This window comes from Ursus americanus, chromosome 6, assembly GCF_024610735.1.
Source record: "Ursus americanus isolate L20-20 chromosome 6, mUrsAme1.1.p, whole genome shotgun sequence".
Classification (NCBI taxonomy): Eukaryota; Metazoa; Chordata; class Mammalia; order Carnivora; family Ursidae; genus Ursus; species Ursus americanus.
The window spans coordinates 39,110,630-39,127,297 of NC_142132.1; the positions used below are offsets into that span (position 1 = coordinate 39,110,630).

The 16,668-nt window shown below is 49.9% G+C and overlaps 1 protein-coding gene across 1 annotated transcript in view; it reads right to left on the reverse strand.

The window, feature by feature from the left end:
- The window catches only part of CHAT (choline O-acetyltransferase), a 43,605-nt gene that overhangs the window by 9,282 nt on the left and 17,655 nt on the right, over positions 1-16,668 (reverse strand). Inside the window, exons 7-10 of the mRNA XM_045809977.2 lie at positions 7,087-7,256; positions 4,434-4,534; positions 3,441-3,569; positions 1,889-2,011 (exon numbers count right to left, since the gene is read on the reverse strand). Of these exons, the coding sequence (XP_045665933.1) occupies positions 1,889-2,011; positions 3,441-3,569; positions 4,434-4,534; positions 7,087-7,256 (523 nt within the window). The remainder of the gene's footprint in view (positions 1-1,888; positions 2,012-3,440; positions 3,570-4,433; positions 4,535-7,086; positions 7,257-16,668) is intronic.

A 16,668-nucleotide genomic window follows, 5' to 3' on the forward strand; every position in this document is an offset into this window, starting at 1 on the left:
AGCACAGTGCTTGGCGCTGTAACTCGGCGAGAAGGTGAATAAACTTTCTGGACACTTCTGTCGCATTTCCCCAGGGAGGAAGGACTCCGGCAGGGAGTTCATTTCCTGTATCTCTATGGCCCCTGGAGGGAAAGGCCATGCCCAGCACAAAAGTAGATGCCATCACTGGCTAGTGGCTGATCAACCCCAATCTAGGCAGCCTCCAGGCTTCTGCTGAATCTAGGGGCAGATTTAAAAAATTTTTGTTGTTGTTATGGCTTAGACTCTGAAGAGTGTTCTCCATGGGAAGCAGATCCTATTTTGGCGGTTTGCGGAGCTCAGGAGCCTCTGGCCATGTCCATTGCTGGCCACGTCCAGTGGCACAAAGATCACTTGAGGGTAGAAGAGGTTGTGCCCTGTGCAGGGTCCGCTAGGCCCTCTTAGCTCTCGAACTGGAATGCTCTCTGAAGTAACACCGGGAGGACCTGACCTCATGGCCCATCTCTGCCACAAGCCAGTATCAGAAGGGCGACAGTGGTTCCAGACACCAGGTCCTGCCACGGCTCAATGCCAGCGAGGTCTCTGTGTCCCCACGATGAGCACAGAGCTCATGTGGGATGACGTCAGCCTTCCCAAGGAGTCCGAGTGCTCAGAGTGGCTGCAGCCACTTCCTTTCCCTGTGAGTTATGGCCCCTCGGGAGGACACTGGGATCTGGGCTGCTGTGTCCACACGGGTGCTGTCTGCTCGTTAGTGAGACCTCCTTGCCCTGGCCTTATTGCAAGGTCACTTTACGCTCCCCCCATATATTGCAGAATAAAAGTGGGTCCTGCTGGGGTCCTGGGCCAGTGTATGAGCCATTGCTTCAGGAACACTGGACCCAACAGGAGCCAGCCTTGTCTTGAGGACGATCTACTTTGCATTTTAGTTTTCGCATCCTATAAAAGACCAGTTGGCCTCCCTGCCTTGTCTTCAACCCTTCCTCTCTACTTTCTCTCGTCCCCAGCACAGAGCTACCATGATAGAGATTTTCCTAAACCACAGACCTGACTCTTCCACCTCAGTTAATATCCTCTAGTGTCTTCTCACGTCTGTGACTTAGGTCCTGATGCCTACTCTGTGCCAGGTGTGTGAGATACCCAGAGTGTCAGGCTTGGGAGAGACAGTCTAGAAAACAAAATCGACGAATCAATGAACAAGATAGCTCACATGAACAACTGCGATGAAAGAAAAAGAGGGCACCGTGTGATAGGCTGGAAAGCTGGGTGGCGAGGGGGCCTGAGGTGGCTGCTTTAGGGAAGGGGGTCAGAGAAGGCCTGTGAGGGCCGACTCCCTGGCGGAGACCTGGGGGGAGGGGAGGAGCTGGTGTGTGAAGAGTGGCGATGGCAGCGGGTGGGTGGGCCGAGACTCAGACGGAGCAAGGGGCTAGAGGTGGGAGAGAGCTTAGGAGGAGGGCCCCAGCGGAGGCTAGTTCACAAGGAGTCTTTCTAAGCCTGGACTTTGTTCTAAACATGGTGGGAAGCCATTGGGGTGTCACGGGTGGAAGAGGAGAGACGGGGACGAATCAAGGATGAGTTCACATTCTTTGACTTGCCCCATGGAGGCTGCTGGTTGCACATCCTTATCAAGGAACAGGGCACAGCTGCAGGGGCCCACGTGGTCTCGGTGAGGGCAGGAGGAACAGCACCTGGGCCTTCGCTCACGCATCTTCCTGTGATGTCCTTCCTTCTCTTTTCTGAGATTGGACTCACACTTCAAATCCCAGTTCCAGCAGCACCTCTTTCCATGCAGCCTGCCCTGCCCCTCCCATCTTCTAAGCCCACAGAAAGTCATTCCTCCCTCCAGGATGCTTCCAGACTCTGGAGTCTAGAGCAGCTTGTCGGGCAGCCCATCTGGGCAGGCTTTGCTTACCTGTAGAAGGCCAGCTGGAGGGCCACCTGGATGAAGGCATCAGGACTGCATTTCTGCTTCTTAATGAATGTTTTCCCAAAGACGTCAAACTTATAAACAGTGAAGTCGAGATTCTTTACTATTCTGTGGGAGAAAAAGAAGAGGTGCTATTGCGTGCAACATAGAATGCACACTCCTCAAAGTCTAACCAAGTCGCTCAGGCTTGGCCCACGACCTAGTGCTCTGGAAGTGGAGGACATGGTCCTTGCCCGACAGGAACATATCAGGTGTCAGAGACAGGCCTTGGCATATGGAAGTGGCAGAGGGCACGCCAGATCAGGGTTCCTCTGAGCAGAAAAGGGAGGCTTGACCAGGCAGGGCGGTGGCCCTGTTGTGCTGGAGGGGGAGGGGGCCTGGCTGCAGGGAGGGGCATGGTGGCACAGGGACCCGAGAGACATTTGCATGGACAGGGAGAACACTGCCCACAAACAAAATCCTAGAAGCCCGTTGCCCACAGAAGTGGGCCTGAAAGAGGCCATTCTTCTGACCTGCTGGGAAGGTGAGTCCCACATCCTCAGATTCTTTTGGCGTCCTGGCCATTCTGCCAGACTTGGCCCACCGCCTTTGCCCAAAGATCTTCTATGAACCTGTACAAGCTTGGACAAGCTGCCTTTCTGCCTCTTCTCCAGCTGCCTGCACCACGAACTCCTATCCATCCTTCAAGGCCCATTGTTGCAAAGCCCTCCCACAATGTCCTGGTAGAATTCCACTGCTGTGTCCTCTGTGTGTTTAGGCCTGTATGTCTTTATCTGGTTTGAGCATTTGTGTCACACGTTTTGGTCTGGGGGTCTACTTCCTCCGCTGAAATGTGGACGGCAGGCTCGGTGGCATATTCATTTCTGTGTCCTCAGTCTTTCCACAGTCCTGGCGCACTCACACGTTTGATGAGTGGATGAATGAATGAACGATGCTCGCTTACCGAATGAGGCAATGAACACTGAGAAGGGCCAGATCTAGTGGCCAGCCTTCAGCTCCCTCCACAACTTGCCACCGTGCCAGTGCGGGAACCCCCCAGAAAGGTTCCCCCAGAAAGGCCCCCCAGAGAGGCCCACACCCACCCCGGCCCTCCTGCATGGGTCCCATTAGGGACTGAACTGCCTCTCTCCCCTGGGGAGAAAGGCCCCCTTGTCACATTGCAGTGTAAATTCAAGCAAATTGAAATAGCTTGGATTCAAATGACCTATTCAAACCAGTTGTTTATTACTCCCCCCGAAAGCAGGGGGATGATTTCCCCGCCATGACTCGGCTCAGTCAGGTGAAACCCGTGAAAAAATAGCTCCATGTTTGCATTTTATGGAAATGATGGAGACTTCAGCAAGGTTATTTCCCCGAGAGTTATAACTCCTCTTATTTTGACTACATTTCCATGAGGGGGTGGGCAGGGGGAAGCAGAAGAGCTGGGGTCTTTGGAAACTTCCAGGGGGCCTCATCATCCCGGGTGGAGGGGGTTGGGGTGAGGGTGGACACAGGGTGACCCCAGAGCATCGCCCTAAAAGAGGCTTGGACTTCCTACCGTTGAAGTTTTTCCGCCGAGGAGGCTAAGAGGCCTTGAATTTCCGGGGAGCATTTCCAGCGCAGCCTCCTGGGGGCCGGGAGCTCGCTGACAGAGTCGGCTCGGACCAGCTTCTTGGCGCTTGTCACCCTGCAGGCACAAACAGGTGACGGCCTGCGGCCCTGGCAGCTGAGGGCTGCGGGCAACAGTGATTGCCCTCTGCGGTCTTCCTAGCCTCAGGGGGTGGGAGCTGCCCCTGATCCACCCCTGATAAATAGACTGACACTCAGTCAGAGAGACCGCCCAAGTAAGCACCTAGCAGAGCCGGGATTCCAGCCAGTTCTGCCTGACTCCAGGGCCTGCCATTTCTTTTCGCATTTTCCTGCCCCACTAACACTTAGGAAACCCGTGGAGAGAAATTAAGAAGCAAACTGTGTTGTGTGTCTATGAGGGTGGGTATGGGCTTTTAGGGATTCTAAAGAGTTCCTAAATCATGGAAGAGATTTAGAACTTAGATTCAGGGAGAAGATTCTGGAAGGAGAGAATGGACAAACCATGAATGGAGGAAGGAACTCGGTATGTTTAAGGCATAGAGAAGCACGCAGTCTGGTCAGCTTGGAAGCTAGGGAGAGATATCCAGCCCATGGGGGTGGAAGGAGGTGGAACTCACAGACCTCCCCTCCTCTCTGCTGGGTCAACAGTCGGCCCCGCCCAGACTCGGAATAAGAAATAGGTGTTGGTCTGGGCTTCCCTGGGCCAAAGCAGATGTTCCTTTTTGGCTAAGAATTCTTTGCCAAGCTTCTCCCTAACTGCCCTAAACCTGATATCCAGTCTGCCCCCACTGCCCGCGGCAGGTAAAGTGTCTGATATCAAGCTGGTTTTCGAAACCATCTTTTGTTAAGACACATTCCAGACTAATGCAGCCCCCCGGTGGCAACCCAAATTTTTCATGGCCTAGCTTGGCAGTCCGTTGGCAGTCTGGCTTTGCCTCCCCTGCCCTGCCCCCAGACTCACATGTGCTTGAGTAGATATTCTGTGCACTGCACCAGGACGATGCCATCAAACGGGGAGTGTTCGCACACCACGCCACAAGTGCCATCCCGGCCCACCACAAACTGCAATAATGAGTAGAGAGGTGAGTGGACCTCAGGTCGGGTCGTCTGCATTTCAAACTGGCCACTTGGCTCCAGGCCGGATCTCCCTGGCCTCTCGGGGGGATCTCTCCTCCCAGGACACCAAAGCACATTATCTCCCCAAAAGAATGTTATATGAAATTGCCATGACCTGAGAATATGGGGGCCTCAAGACAGCTCTATTAGGTGACCTCCTTCCCAGAAATGCTCCGGGCAGTGAGGGTGGAGCCCAAGGTTCCCTGTGAAGTAGCCCAGGGAGTCCTAAGAGCCCACCCTGAAGCTGTGCACTCTTGCTTAGGTCACGGGCAAGTTCCTCTGGCTTCTGTTAAGCCCTGGTTCCCCCTCACAGTGTGCAACAGGGCCACGATCCTGTACAGCTTCGTGCACGTGTCTAGATGGACCCTGTATGTTTGGCCACTATTGATTTTATTCCCAGGATCTAGCCCAGTGTCTACCCCATAGCAGGTGCTCAGTAATTTTGTTGAATGAGTGATTGACAGTTAGTGATCCGATTTGGATGGTGTGCGGATTCCTAGGGAGAAATAAATTGTCTGTTGATGGGAGTGAAGGAAAGGTGTTGTGGGGATGCTTCACGAACTGCTGCCTGGACTTCGAGTCAGGCACCCAGATACCAGGTCCGCCATGGCCACCTGCCAGCTGGGAGATCTTTGACAGGCCATTTCAGCTCTCTGGCTTCAGTTTGCTCCCATTTCAAATGGATAAAGCCCAGTTCACAGGATTGTTATGAGGATTAGAGAGAAGGTATAGGAAAGGTCCACAGGGATGGCAAAGGCTGTACTTAGCTGACTTGGAAAAAGGACATACTCAGCATGTATAGACATGCTGGGAGAAAAGAATGAGAAGAATGTGATTTGATTGTTAAAGCGTAACCCGGATAAAGTGGGGCTGCCCATAGACCGGCTCGGCACAGCGTCACGTCTAGTCCGCCATCCATAAACAAGCAAGCAAATCAACAAGCTACTGACAGTTTTACTGATGCCCTTCCGGGGCACCGTAACGCTCGATACACACGTGAGCTGACTCTCCTCCTGTCTTCCCCCGTCCCTCACATAGTGTCAGTGGCCCGAATCTCTACTCCCATTCTTCAAACAACCTTCCCACATAGTCTTTCTCAAAACTCATCTCTTGCAGTCTTTTCTCTTTTCCCCAATGTCCCCTGCTTCTCTGTCCTGAGACTAGCTCCTGGTCATTCAACTCAGGTCCCTGGAGCCTGTTTGGCTTCTCTAGCTCACCTGATTGTCTGTTCTGCCTGCGAAAAGAGCCCAGGGGTGGGCTGTCATCTGTCCTTGCCACTAAAACAAAAGGGAGGAAAACGGTGCCTTTTTAAAATCACTACTGAGGCTTCCTATGTTTCTCGTCCTGTACATCCATTATATCATTTCATTCCCACAGCTGCTCCATGAAAGATTACTAGCCATTAGCACCACCGGTGGCGGCTAAAACAGCCGGGGCAGCAGCAAGTGGACTCATCAGAAATAGCAGAATTGATATGCAAACCAATAAAAAGGATAACCTGCTGAATATGGGGGCCGGAGAAAGAGAAAAATGAATGTTGCCTAGAAATGCTTATCAGTGGGAGCAATGAGAGCCCAAAGCATAGTGATTGTTGGCCATTTAATATGGTCATTGTGAAAGTGGGGTGGCTTTAAAAATAAACAAGTTTTGATTCAGGATGACACACTGGAGAAAAAAGGCTAGAGGAGGGGTGCCTGGGTGGCTCAGTCGTTAAGCGTCTGCCTTCGGCTCAGGGCGTGATCCCAGCGTTATGGGATCGAGCCCCACATCAGGCTTCTCCGCTAGGAGCCTGCTTCTTCCTCTCCCACTCCCCCTGCTTGTGTTCCCTCTCTTGCTGGCTGTCTCTCTCTCTCTGTCAAATAAATAAATAAAATCTTTAAAAAATAAAAAAAAGGCTGGAAGAACAGAAATGAAGGGGCCCAACCTCGAACTTCATCCACACCCGCATGAGTATTTCTCTCCAGGCCAAAGTGAATGTCTTGTTTCTGGGTTGATGCCATGTGAATGGAAACTATAGGAATTGCTTTATTTCATTTTATGACTTTCCTTCTGTGAGATGCTGGGCTGTCCTACTTCTCAGGGATGGGGGTGTGTTGAAACGGTCAGGGGAGAGTGATGGAGATTCAGAAAAAAGCTGGCATTTCTGGGCATTAGACATGATTCTTGCTGAATGCATTGAAGATGTGTTCAGTGGGGCCCCCGGGATGCCCCCACCTGACAGTGTGTGCTGGGAGAGGGGAAGTGAGCTCCGGGTCTGACCCAGAGGTCCCACACGCCTGGGACTGCAGGAAGGTTGGGAGTTTGAGCTGGGTTTGGTCACTTGCTCCTGAAAAGAATTCTGGCCAGTCCAGAGGCTGACACCAGTGGCCCATTTCCAGTGCCTTCAGGTCCCGTGGACCCAGACGCAGCATTCTGGGCAGCACAGGCCAGCGAGCGAGCCTGCCGGGCGTGAGCACCTGCTGGCTTGGGCCCCTGGCCGTGCCATTGGGGAGGCTTACCTGCAGGGATTTGTCATACCAGCGGTTTGCCCCATTCTTGCTGTAGCCTCCACCATGAAGGAGCTGAAGCGCCCTGTTGGTGTCGCTGAGCTCCACACCCCCCGGGGCGTCCAGACACACGAGGCAGATGCAGCGTTCGATCATATCCAATGCGTCCCGGTTGGTGGAGTCTGCAGGCCAGGCAAACAAGGCCTTACCCGCTATCCTCCAAACCCCAGGCCTGAGGTCCCCTCCACGGAGCCCCACACACCACAGGCAGAAACACACATGGACCCCCAGCCCCTGAGCAGGTCCTGACTCCTGTCCCAACTCCAGTGGGTGGGCCGTGAGCTTCTGTGCCAATCCCAGCAGCCAGCTCCCTCTCAGGGTCTCTGCAAGAGTCCCGCTCACTCTTTAGCTGTGGCCAGATCTGCCCCCGGATGGGTGGTCACCGGGCCTGCCTGCCAGGATGAAGGGGGCTCATGCGGGGCCTTCTCCATGCGTTAGACCCTCAGGCCAGCCCCTGCCAGGGGAGGAGCTCCAACGCCTCCATCCAACGGTACCCCCGCCCCGACCACGGCACTTGAGAACCACATCTGGCACACCGGCATGTGTGTTCGTCCTGAACTAAAATTCTTCAACATCAGTTGCTGAAATTTAAAAATCAGTCAATGTCACATGAAGAGCTGAAGTGAGGGAGTCAAGGTGCTGCTCTCCCCGCCCCCAGCCACGTCAGCGGTTATCTCAATGCACAGGGCAGATGGAAGGGCCAGGCTGCCTGCCCCAAGCCATATCCAGGTGAGCCCACTGGGGCCATTTCAGGCATGTGAAACTCATCAGGACAAATAGGCTAGAAGCCACTGAGTTGTGCAGGAGATGTGTCACCAAGGCAGCTTGATCTCTCCGTGGGGGACACTGAGCATAGGGTTCCTCCCCAGATAGAGCTGGGCCAGCTGGGTGGGCTGTCCCCAGGTAGCCTCCTCCACCTCCACCACCTCCTCTACCCAGACTTTTGGGCTGGATGCAGGTGCAGGGTTACCTCTCCCCCCAAGCCCCAGAATATCCTATGCACGGAAGATGGGGGATGAAGTATTTGGAGGCAAGGGGGCACTATGGGGCAGAGACTGCTAGCTGCATATGGCAATATCTATTCTCCCTTTAGTCACAGAGTGCCTGGTTTTAGCCTGGCGCAGGGAGAACCAGAGCTGAAGCTGCCCTGCCTAGCCTCGGTGACAGTGAGGGGAGACCACACATCTAAATTCTGCCGACAAAATTTAGAAACACTATATGACAGACTTTCTTAAAGAAAACTAGCAGGTGGGGGCGCCTGGGTGGCACAGAGGTTGGGCGTCTGCCTTCGGCTCGGGGCGTGATCCCGGCGTTATGGGATCGGGCCCCACATCAGGCTCCTCCGCTGTGAGCCTGCTTCTTCCTCTCCCACTCCCCCTGCTTGTGTTCCCTCTCTCGCTGGCTGTCTCTCTCTGTCAAATAGATGAGTAAGGTCTTTAAAAAAAAAGAAAAAAAAAAAGAAAACTAGCAGGTGCTCTTGGCTCCTCTTCCCACCTTCCTCTATCTACTGCTTGGAACACAGGTGTGATGGCTGGACCTCTAGCTTCCATTTTGGATCATATGGTTGTGGGCCACACATTTGCAGTGAAGGAAAAATCCTAGCCACCATGTATCAGCTCTGATGGTTATTTCTGGTATACGAGAGAGAGAGAAACCTCTGTTTTCTTTAAACCACTATTATTTTGGGTTTTCTGTCATATGTGGCCAAATCGAATCCTAACTTATACCATCTGGTGATGTTGGGTTCACATTCTCTCACTGCAAGAGTTAGCTGGAGCGGAGAAACTGCACCCTTGGTTTACCATAGTCTTCTCTCATTCATTCAACCTCCTTGGTCCCTGTAGGTATTGAAATCCAAGGTCCCTGTGCAGGAGGCTATTTGTCAGAGAGAAACATTCTGCGGGCTGAGGAGCCCTCCAAGGTGACAGTCAGGACCCTCCCTGCTCCCTCTTGTCCCATCAAGGCAAGCACTTGGGCAGGCCCTGGTCCTGAGTGCTGGCTCTCCTACTTCCTGTAGGAAATAGATCCAAGCCCAGGCACACATACCTCTCGCTCCTGCCCTTTCCTTCCCTACTGGGATCCCACTTACTGCTGAGTCAGAACTTCCTCTTTCGGAGCCCCTGGCTCTGGAGGCTTCTCTTCTTCCGGAGCCTCACATCAAAAATTATGCCCATCATCTCTCACAGCCATCTGAAATCTGCTTTCTTGAAGTCCAGGGAATGTGTGGGAGCAGGTGTGGCTTTGACACCCTCAGGCTCAGGGTCTCTGTTCACCAGCCAGGTCCTGCCTGTGGGTTGGAGCCAGGCACAACCGTACCTTCCCCAGTCAGTGGGAGGCTGAGTCCATACACAGTCCAACACTACCAATGGGAGCCTGCCCTTCCTTTTGTCCAGCTAAGGACCCAGGGGAGCCTTGATGAGGTCCTGTCTGTTCCTCCCTCCTCTTAGCCTCACCCTGACCTTCACTGGGGCATGCGGCAACTTCTCTCTCCCAGTGCACTAGCCTTGAGTAGGGCAGTCCGTAAGACTCTCCCTGGGCCTCTGCAACATGAGCTAGGCACACGATGCTAAGGCCACCCGTGCTGTTCCCTGCTCTGCCCACGTGATTTCTCCAGTTCATGAGAGGTGTCCATCTATCATCTCATGGAAGAGAGTCTCCAGTCTCCACCCATCCCCATCCTCCCACTTGCAAATCCTTCTCACAGCAAGCCTTCCACTCTGGGAGGGAGAATGACAAGTAAGCCAGCCCATCCTTGGGTCATCTTTTCCCCACTTTCTGCATGGAATGAGGGTTTGGAGAGCACCACATTTTCAGGACCCCTCTTGATCCCGATGGGGCCAGCATGACTCCTTATCTTCTGCATGGCCTCCTTATCTTCTGCATAGCCTCCTTTCCTGGAGTCTGATCAACTCCAAGGCTTTAGGCCATGCCCTGAGGAGCTACAGGTAAAGCAACCCAGTTGAAGCTCTGGGGAAACTCCCCTGCTCTCTGCTCCTCAAGGGAGGTGCAGCCACTGCGCTACCGTCTTCAACCTGAAATGACTTCTATTGCTCAAGAAGTTGAGTCTAAACATGGCCCTTTGGGCTCCATGGCTCACCATGCTGCCCCTCTGAGGTCACCTCCCCTGAATCCACGGACCTCATGCCTCCTGCCATTCTCTGGACACCTGGGCTCATTCATCTCTTCACCACAGCATAGGATGTCTCCTGGATAGGGGCCCTACTCCTACTCTGCCTATCAAAGTTTCATGCATACCCCCCTTCCAAGCTCCCCAATCCTTTAACGGAACTGACCCTATGCCTGGCCTGGGTGGAAGCAGCCCAGACAGAGCTCCTGCCTTCCAGAACTCCTCACACCCACAGCATGCCAGCTCCTTGCTCAGTGCAGACAAAGAATCTCTGCTCTGTCCACGAGTCTGGCCTCGTACAGCACCTAGGTCCAGGGCTGGACCAGTCCCCTCTTACCCATTGTCTCCTACCACACTGTGCATGACCCTACAGCACATGCCCTGCTGCTGACCTCAGACCTCCCCATGCTTCAAGCAGTCACTGCCAGTCCAGCCCCAGAAGCCCGATCTAGTCTCCTCCCCCATATCTGTGAGCTTGCAGAGCGCAGGGACTGGGTCCCCAGCCCAGGTGGGCACAGGAAAATGTCCATGGCTGGCAGTGGACTTAAGTGTACATGGACAGGTGAGTTTTTGAGATCTGTGTATGCAGTTAGAGAGGGAACCTAGAGAAGACCAGCTGGCTTGAAGGTCAGAAAACCATTACCTTTGGGGCGTGGAGTCTCGTGGGGATAGTGAGAGGTTGGGAGGGGATAGAGATAGGGAAGGGATTCCTTGCCTTTTACAAGCCTCCCAGCCCTGCCCCTTTCTGCTCTAATAGGAGTCCCTGCCAATGGCCCTGGTGCCTGGTCCTGCCCTGTGTGCTGTTCTGGGGGTTCCTTTCGAATCCCAGGTTGGCTGGCGACTTCAGAGCAGAAGAAGGCCTTGGCCAGGCTGGGGTCAGATTCAAATAGGCAGAGAGGAAGGGAGATGCATGTCAGGAGGGAGATAGCAGTGCTGGAAAATGTTCTGAGGGTTGGGGTGTAGACACCCAGACTTGTGGGTGAAACTTGTAAGTGAGCAGACCAGGCTGTAGTTCACCCCCAGATTGTAGGTGAAGGCATGTAGGATTTAGGGGAGGTTGAAGAATGCAGTGAAGTGATGCTATTAGCTAACTTTTGTTGAGCACCTACTATGTGCCAGGCATAAATCTAAGTCCTCATATTGATGAACATGAGATAAGCATTTTTATCATCTCCATTCACAGAGGAGCTAAATGTCTTGCCTAAGGTCACCCAGTAAATTGAGGGAGCTAGACTTGATCCCAGGCATGCAACCCCAATGCCCAGGGTGGGAACAGATCAGCAGGGGCTGTGAATGGCAGGATCGGGAATGTGGGTTTCATCTAGCAACAACAAGGAGCCACCAAAGGATCTTGGGCAGGGGTTGATGTGGTCAGAGCAGAGTCTAGGATGTCTAGCAGCCTGGGGAGGGTGTGGGCCTAGAGGCCAGTTACGGACCCTGGGCAGCTCCAGTGCTTTACATCTAGGCTTTGTTGTACATGTCTCAGTGAGCTCTGAGAGCCCAGGCTGGGTATCTGCCTACACCAAAATTTCCTTGGAAACAGCCCCAAGGCCAGTATGGAGTGGGCAGGCCTGTCTAGCCAGGATGCTGGGGAGTAGGCCTAACACATCCTGGGGGCAGGAGAGTGAATGCTTGGCACACTCCTTCCCAGCCGGGCAACTCAAAGCTGACAGCAAACAAGGATGGCTCCCCAGCAATCAGCGCCCCCACCGCCTCCAGGCAGGAGAGAGGGACCCCTGAGGAGGGACTGAGCCCTCACCATTGCGGGCAGGTTGTGCAGGGCCCCAGAGCTCAGTGCCAACCAACGGTAACCAGGTCCTGGCTCATTAGACAGGGTGAAATGGGAGCAGGACAGCAGAGCTGGGATGCCAGGTGGCCTTGCAAATGAACTCCCTGCCTACGAGTAGCTGATCGGTCAAAGGCTGACAAGTTTATCGTGTAAGGCAGAAAATGAACTACACCCAAACTCATCCACCATGACTCTGGCCCCAGTGTAATGGAAACAGGGGGCGGTGGGCTGGAGGCACGTGGCAGGAGCCGTTTGTCTTGTGACATTCTCATCGAGCACATGGAGGCTCGTTTAATGCGGTAAATCAATCTTCCTCAAGGAGCCCCTGCTTAATGGTGAGAAGTCGGAGTTGAGTAATAGGAGGAGCTTGCTCTGCCACCCACGCCTGGGGAGTTGACAGCTTTGGTGATGTAGAAATTCCAGAGGCCACGAGGCCTTGGAGGACCCTGGAGCTTCTGTTAGAGACTGAGAGCTTACAGACCGTGACTAAGGTGAGCGAAGATGGAAGGAACACAGCACCTCTGTCTCTGGAGAGTGGCAGAAATCAGGTGCTGCTCCCCAACACCTCTACCTGTGTGTGCGCGTGCGCGTGTGTGCGTGTGCACACACAGAGCTCTGTCTTGGACACTTGCCTTCTCTGGTCTATTCCCTGGGAAGTTGGCTCAAGTCACATTCCTACTGTCCTGCCTCACATGGTCGAGGGAGATGGAGGCACTAGGCTCCTTTTCCGAGGCTTAGAGCTTTTAAACCTTTGTCAATCCCATCTGAGGATTTTTCTTCCCCAGATGAAGCCATTGTATCTCCTTTTGGGATGGAAATCTGCCATCACACATCCCATGTTCTTTTCTACTCTATGGCTTATGGAATAATCTTTATGCTCCCAGTCCCCAGAGGCTATGGAAATTTCAACAAAGGTATTTCTTACCCAGTGAAACCTGGCTCTTGCACATCAGTACGGCTTTTACTTGAGTTACAAAAGTCTCTTTAAAGAGTTCAAAAGGGAGGGACTTCTGCTTCCAGGAACATCAAGTGGGCTTTTCCTTATTCTTTCCACTAAAAATCCTGGGCACTATATTTAAAATGAACATAAGAAGACTCTGAAAGATGGAGAGAGAGGGGCTAGGGGCCTCAGGACCTAAGGAACGGCATGATGGTGAATTCCCTGGTGTTCTGGCTGAATTATGTCCCCTCCACCCTGAAATTCATATGTTGAAGCTTTAACCCTCAATATGACTGTATTTAAAAATGAGGCATTTAAAGAGGTAATTAAGGTTAAATGAGGTCATAAGGGTGGGTCTCTAAACCAATATGACCATTAGCCTTATAAGAAGAGGAAAGACACCAGGGATGCATGTGCACAGAGAGGAGGCCACTGGAGGATGCAGTAAGATGCTGGTCATCTGTAAGCCACAGAGAAAGACCTCAGGAGAAACTAAGCCTGCCAACACCTTGACCTTGGACTTCTAGCTGCCAGAAGGGTGAGAAATAGATTTCTGTTGTTTGAGCCACTCAGTCTGTGGTATTTTGTTATGGTATCCCTAAGAAACGGATACACTGGATTTACTGTTTTATGTAAAATTTCCCAGACTTGGAGCTCAAATAGCCAGTAACATAAAACACAAACAAATGCAAACCAAAAAAAAAAAAAAAATCCAGCAAAAGCCTACTTTCTTTAGCCAAAGGACCAGGAAAGAGAAAGACTAGCAAGGCAGGAAACTTTTAGATAAGAACCTTCCTCCATTCCAGCCAAGGCAGAGTGGGGAGCCTAGACTTCCACCATAACCAGTCTGGCATGAAGCAGCTCGGCCTCTGAAGGTATCAGAGAAGGCATGGTCTCAGATCGAAGCTGCGATATCCCTCTCCATTGGATGGCAGCCCCCACCACAACTGCTTCACAGACAGCATCAGTAGAGAACATGTGGGGACCCTGAATTCCCACTCTCACTACCAGTAATAAGGAGCACCCTCCCCCGGGGTGTCAATATAGGCTTCATGAGAAACCTGGCCTTCTACGTCCACCTGGCTATAAGAAGGCAGGACCCAGCCCTGCTCCTGCTGGAGTGGTGTCAGAAAGCCAGCTAAAACAGAAGGTTTAAATACCATCCAGAGTCTCTTCATAGAACACATCCAGGTTTCAACAGAAAATCACTTATCATATCAAGAACCAGGGAAATCTCAGCTTGAAGGAAAAAAGACAACCCGTAGATGCCCAACACTGATATGACAGGAATGTTGGAATTATGTGACAAATATTTTAAATTAATCATCATAAAACTGAAAAATCTGTGGGACAAAAGATCTAACAATCATGTCATTGGAGCCCCAGAAAGAGAGGAAAAAGAGCAGAGCAAGAAAGTACTCAGAGAAATAATGGCCCAAACTTCCTAAATTTGGCAAAAGACATAAACCTAAAGATTCAAAATTCAGTTAATTCCACACAGGATAAATTCAAAGAAATCCACACCAAGACATTATCATAGCCAAATTCTGAAAACTAAAGGCGAAGAAAAAAATCTTGAAAGGAGAGAGAGAGAAATGATGCTTTATCTATAGGGGGGAAAACAATTCAGATTATGATGTATTTCTCATCAGAAACCACGAAGGCTGGTAGGAAGTGGCACAACCTTTTTCAAATGCTGAAAGAAAAGGACTGTCGATCCAGAATTCTAGATCTAGCAAAAATATCCTTCAGGAAGGAAAGGGAAATCAAGACATTTTTAAATGAGGAAACATTAAGAGAATTTGTCCCCAGCAGACCTTCCCTAAAAGAAAAGCTAAAGGAATTTCCCCCTCAAAAAAAGGAAGTTATATAAAGAAAGGAACATTGAAACATCAAGAAGGAGAATAGAAAGAGTAAATATTTCAGTAAATAAATTTTCATTCTCTTTTTGAGTTTTTAAAAATGATGTTTCACTGTTGAAGTAAAATTATAACACTGCCTGATGTGGCTCTAATTTATAATAGAGGAAATAATTAAGACAGTTGTATTATGACTATGAGAGAGTAAAGGGATGTAAAGGGTGGTAAACTTTCTACATTTCACTAGAACTGGCAAAATTGCAACAATGATATAGACAGTGATAAATCGTATATATATAGTAAGACCTATAAAACCACTACAGAAGCTACACACAGATACACTAAAAACATTACGACACATCAAAATGGAATTCTAAAAAATGTTCAGGTAACCTATAGGAAGGCAGGAAAAAGAAAGCAAGAATTGAAAAACAGAGGTGACAAAAAACAAAATGGCAGCATGAAATCCCAGCATATCGATAATTTCAGTGATAGAAATTGACAAAGCAGATTTTTTTAAAAAATCCTAGTTATATTCTATCTAAAAGAAACTCACATCAAATGTAATGATATAGATTGGTTGAAAGTAAAAGAAAGGTAAAAGATATATCAAGGAAATATTAATCAAAAGAAAGCAGGGGTTGCCTTATTAATATCAGATTAAGTAAGCTTCAGAGCAAAGAAAATTACCAGAGACACTGAAGGGCATTACATAAAACAAAATGGTCAGTCTGCTAGGAAGACATAGCAATCCTAAGTGTGTAGGTAACAAACATACCACAAAGTTTATGAAGAAAAAACTGACAGAACTGAAGGGAGAAGAGACGAATCTACAATTATACTTGGGGACTTAAACACTCCTTTCTTGATAAGTGATAGAACAACTAGACAGAAAGTCAGCAAGGCTATAGAAAATACCATCAATCAATCTAATTGACATTTGTAGAACACTCCACCCAACAGCAGAATGCACACTCTTTTCGAATGCCCACGGAATATATATACCAAAGTAGACGATATCCTAGGCTATAAAACACCCTCAAATGAATTGAAAAGAATTGAAATCATACAAAACGTATTTTCAGACATACAAAATCTAAGTAAAAATAAAAAACAAGAAAAGTTCCAAACATTTGGAAACCAAATAATACTCTTCCAAATAACCCATGGATGAAAGAGAAAGTCTTAAGGGAAATTAAGAAAAAAACATTGCAATGAGTGAAAATAAAAATACACCTTATCCAGATTTGTGAGTCACAGCTAAAGCACTGTTGAAAAGGAAATGTATAGCACAAATGCTGACATAGATAAGAAGAAAAGTCTAGAACGAATTCTATAAGCTCTTACCTGAAGAACCTTTGAGAAGAGCAGAATAAATCAAAAGCAGTCAGAGGCAGGAAATAACAAGAATCAGAGACCAAGAGAATTGAAAACAAAACAATAAAAACAATGAAAAGAAATCTAGCTCCTTTAGAAGATAATCAAATCTCTAGCAAGATTGTGAGAAAGAGAGAGAGAGAGAGAGAACACTATCAGGGATGAAATAGGGATAGCACTACAGACCCTGAAGACATCAAAAGGATTATAAAGAAATACTATGAACAACTCTACAGACTTAAATTTGACAACTGAGATGAAATGGAGCGATCTCTTGAATAGTATAAACTACCGCAATGCACCATATATAAAAGAAATAATTTGGATAGCCCTATAACTATTAGGAAAATTGAATTTAGAAGTTTTAAACTCTGGAAAAAGAAGTCTCTAGGCCCAGAAGTTTTCACTGGACAATTGTACCAAATATTTAAGGAAGGATTAA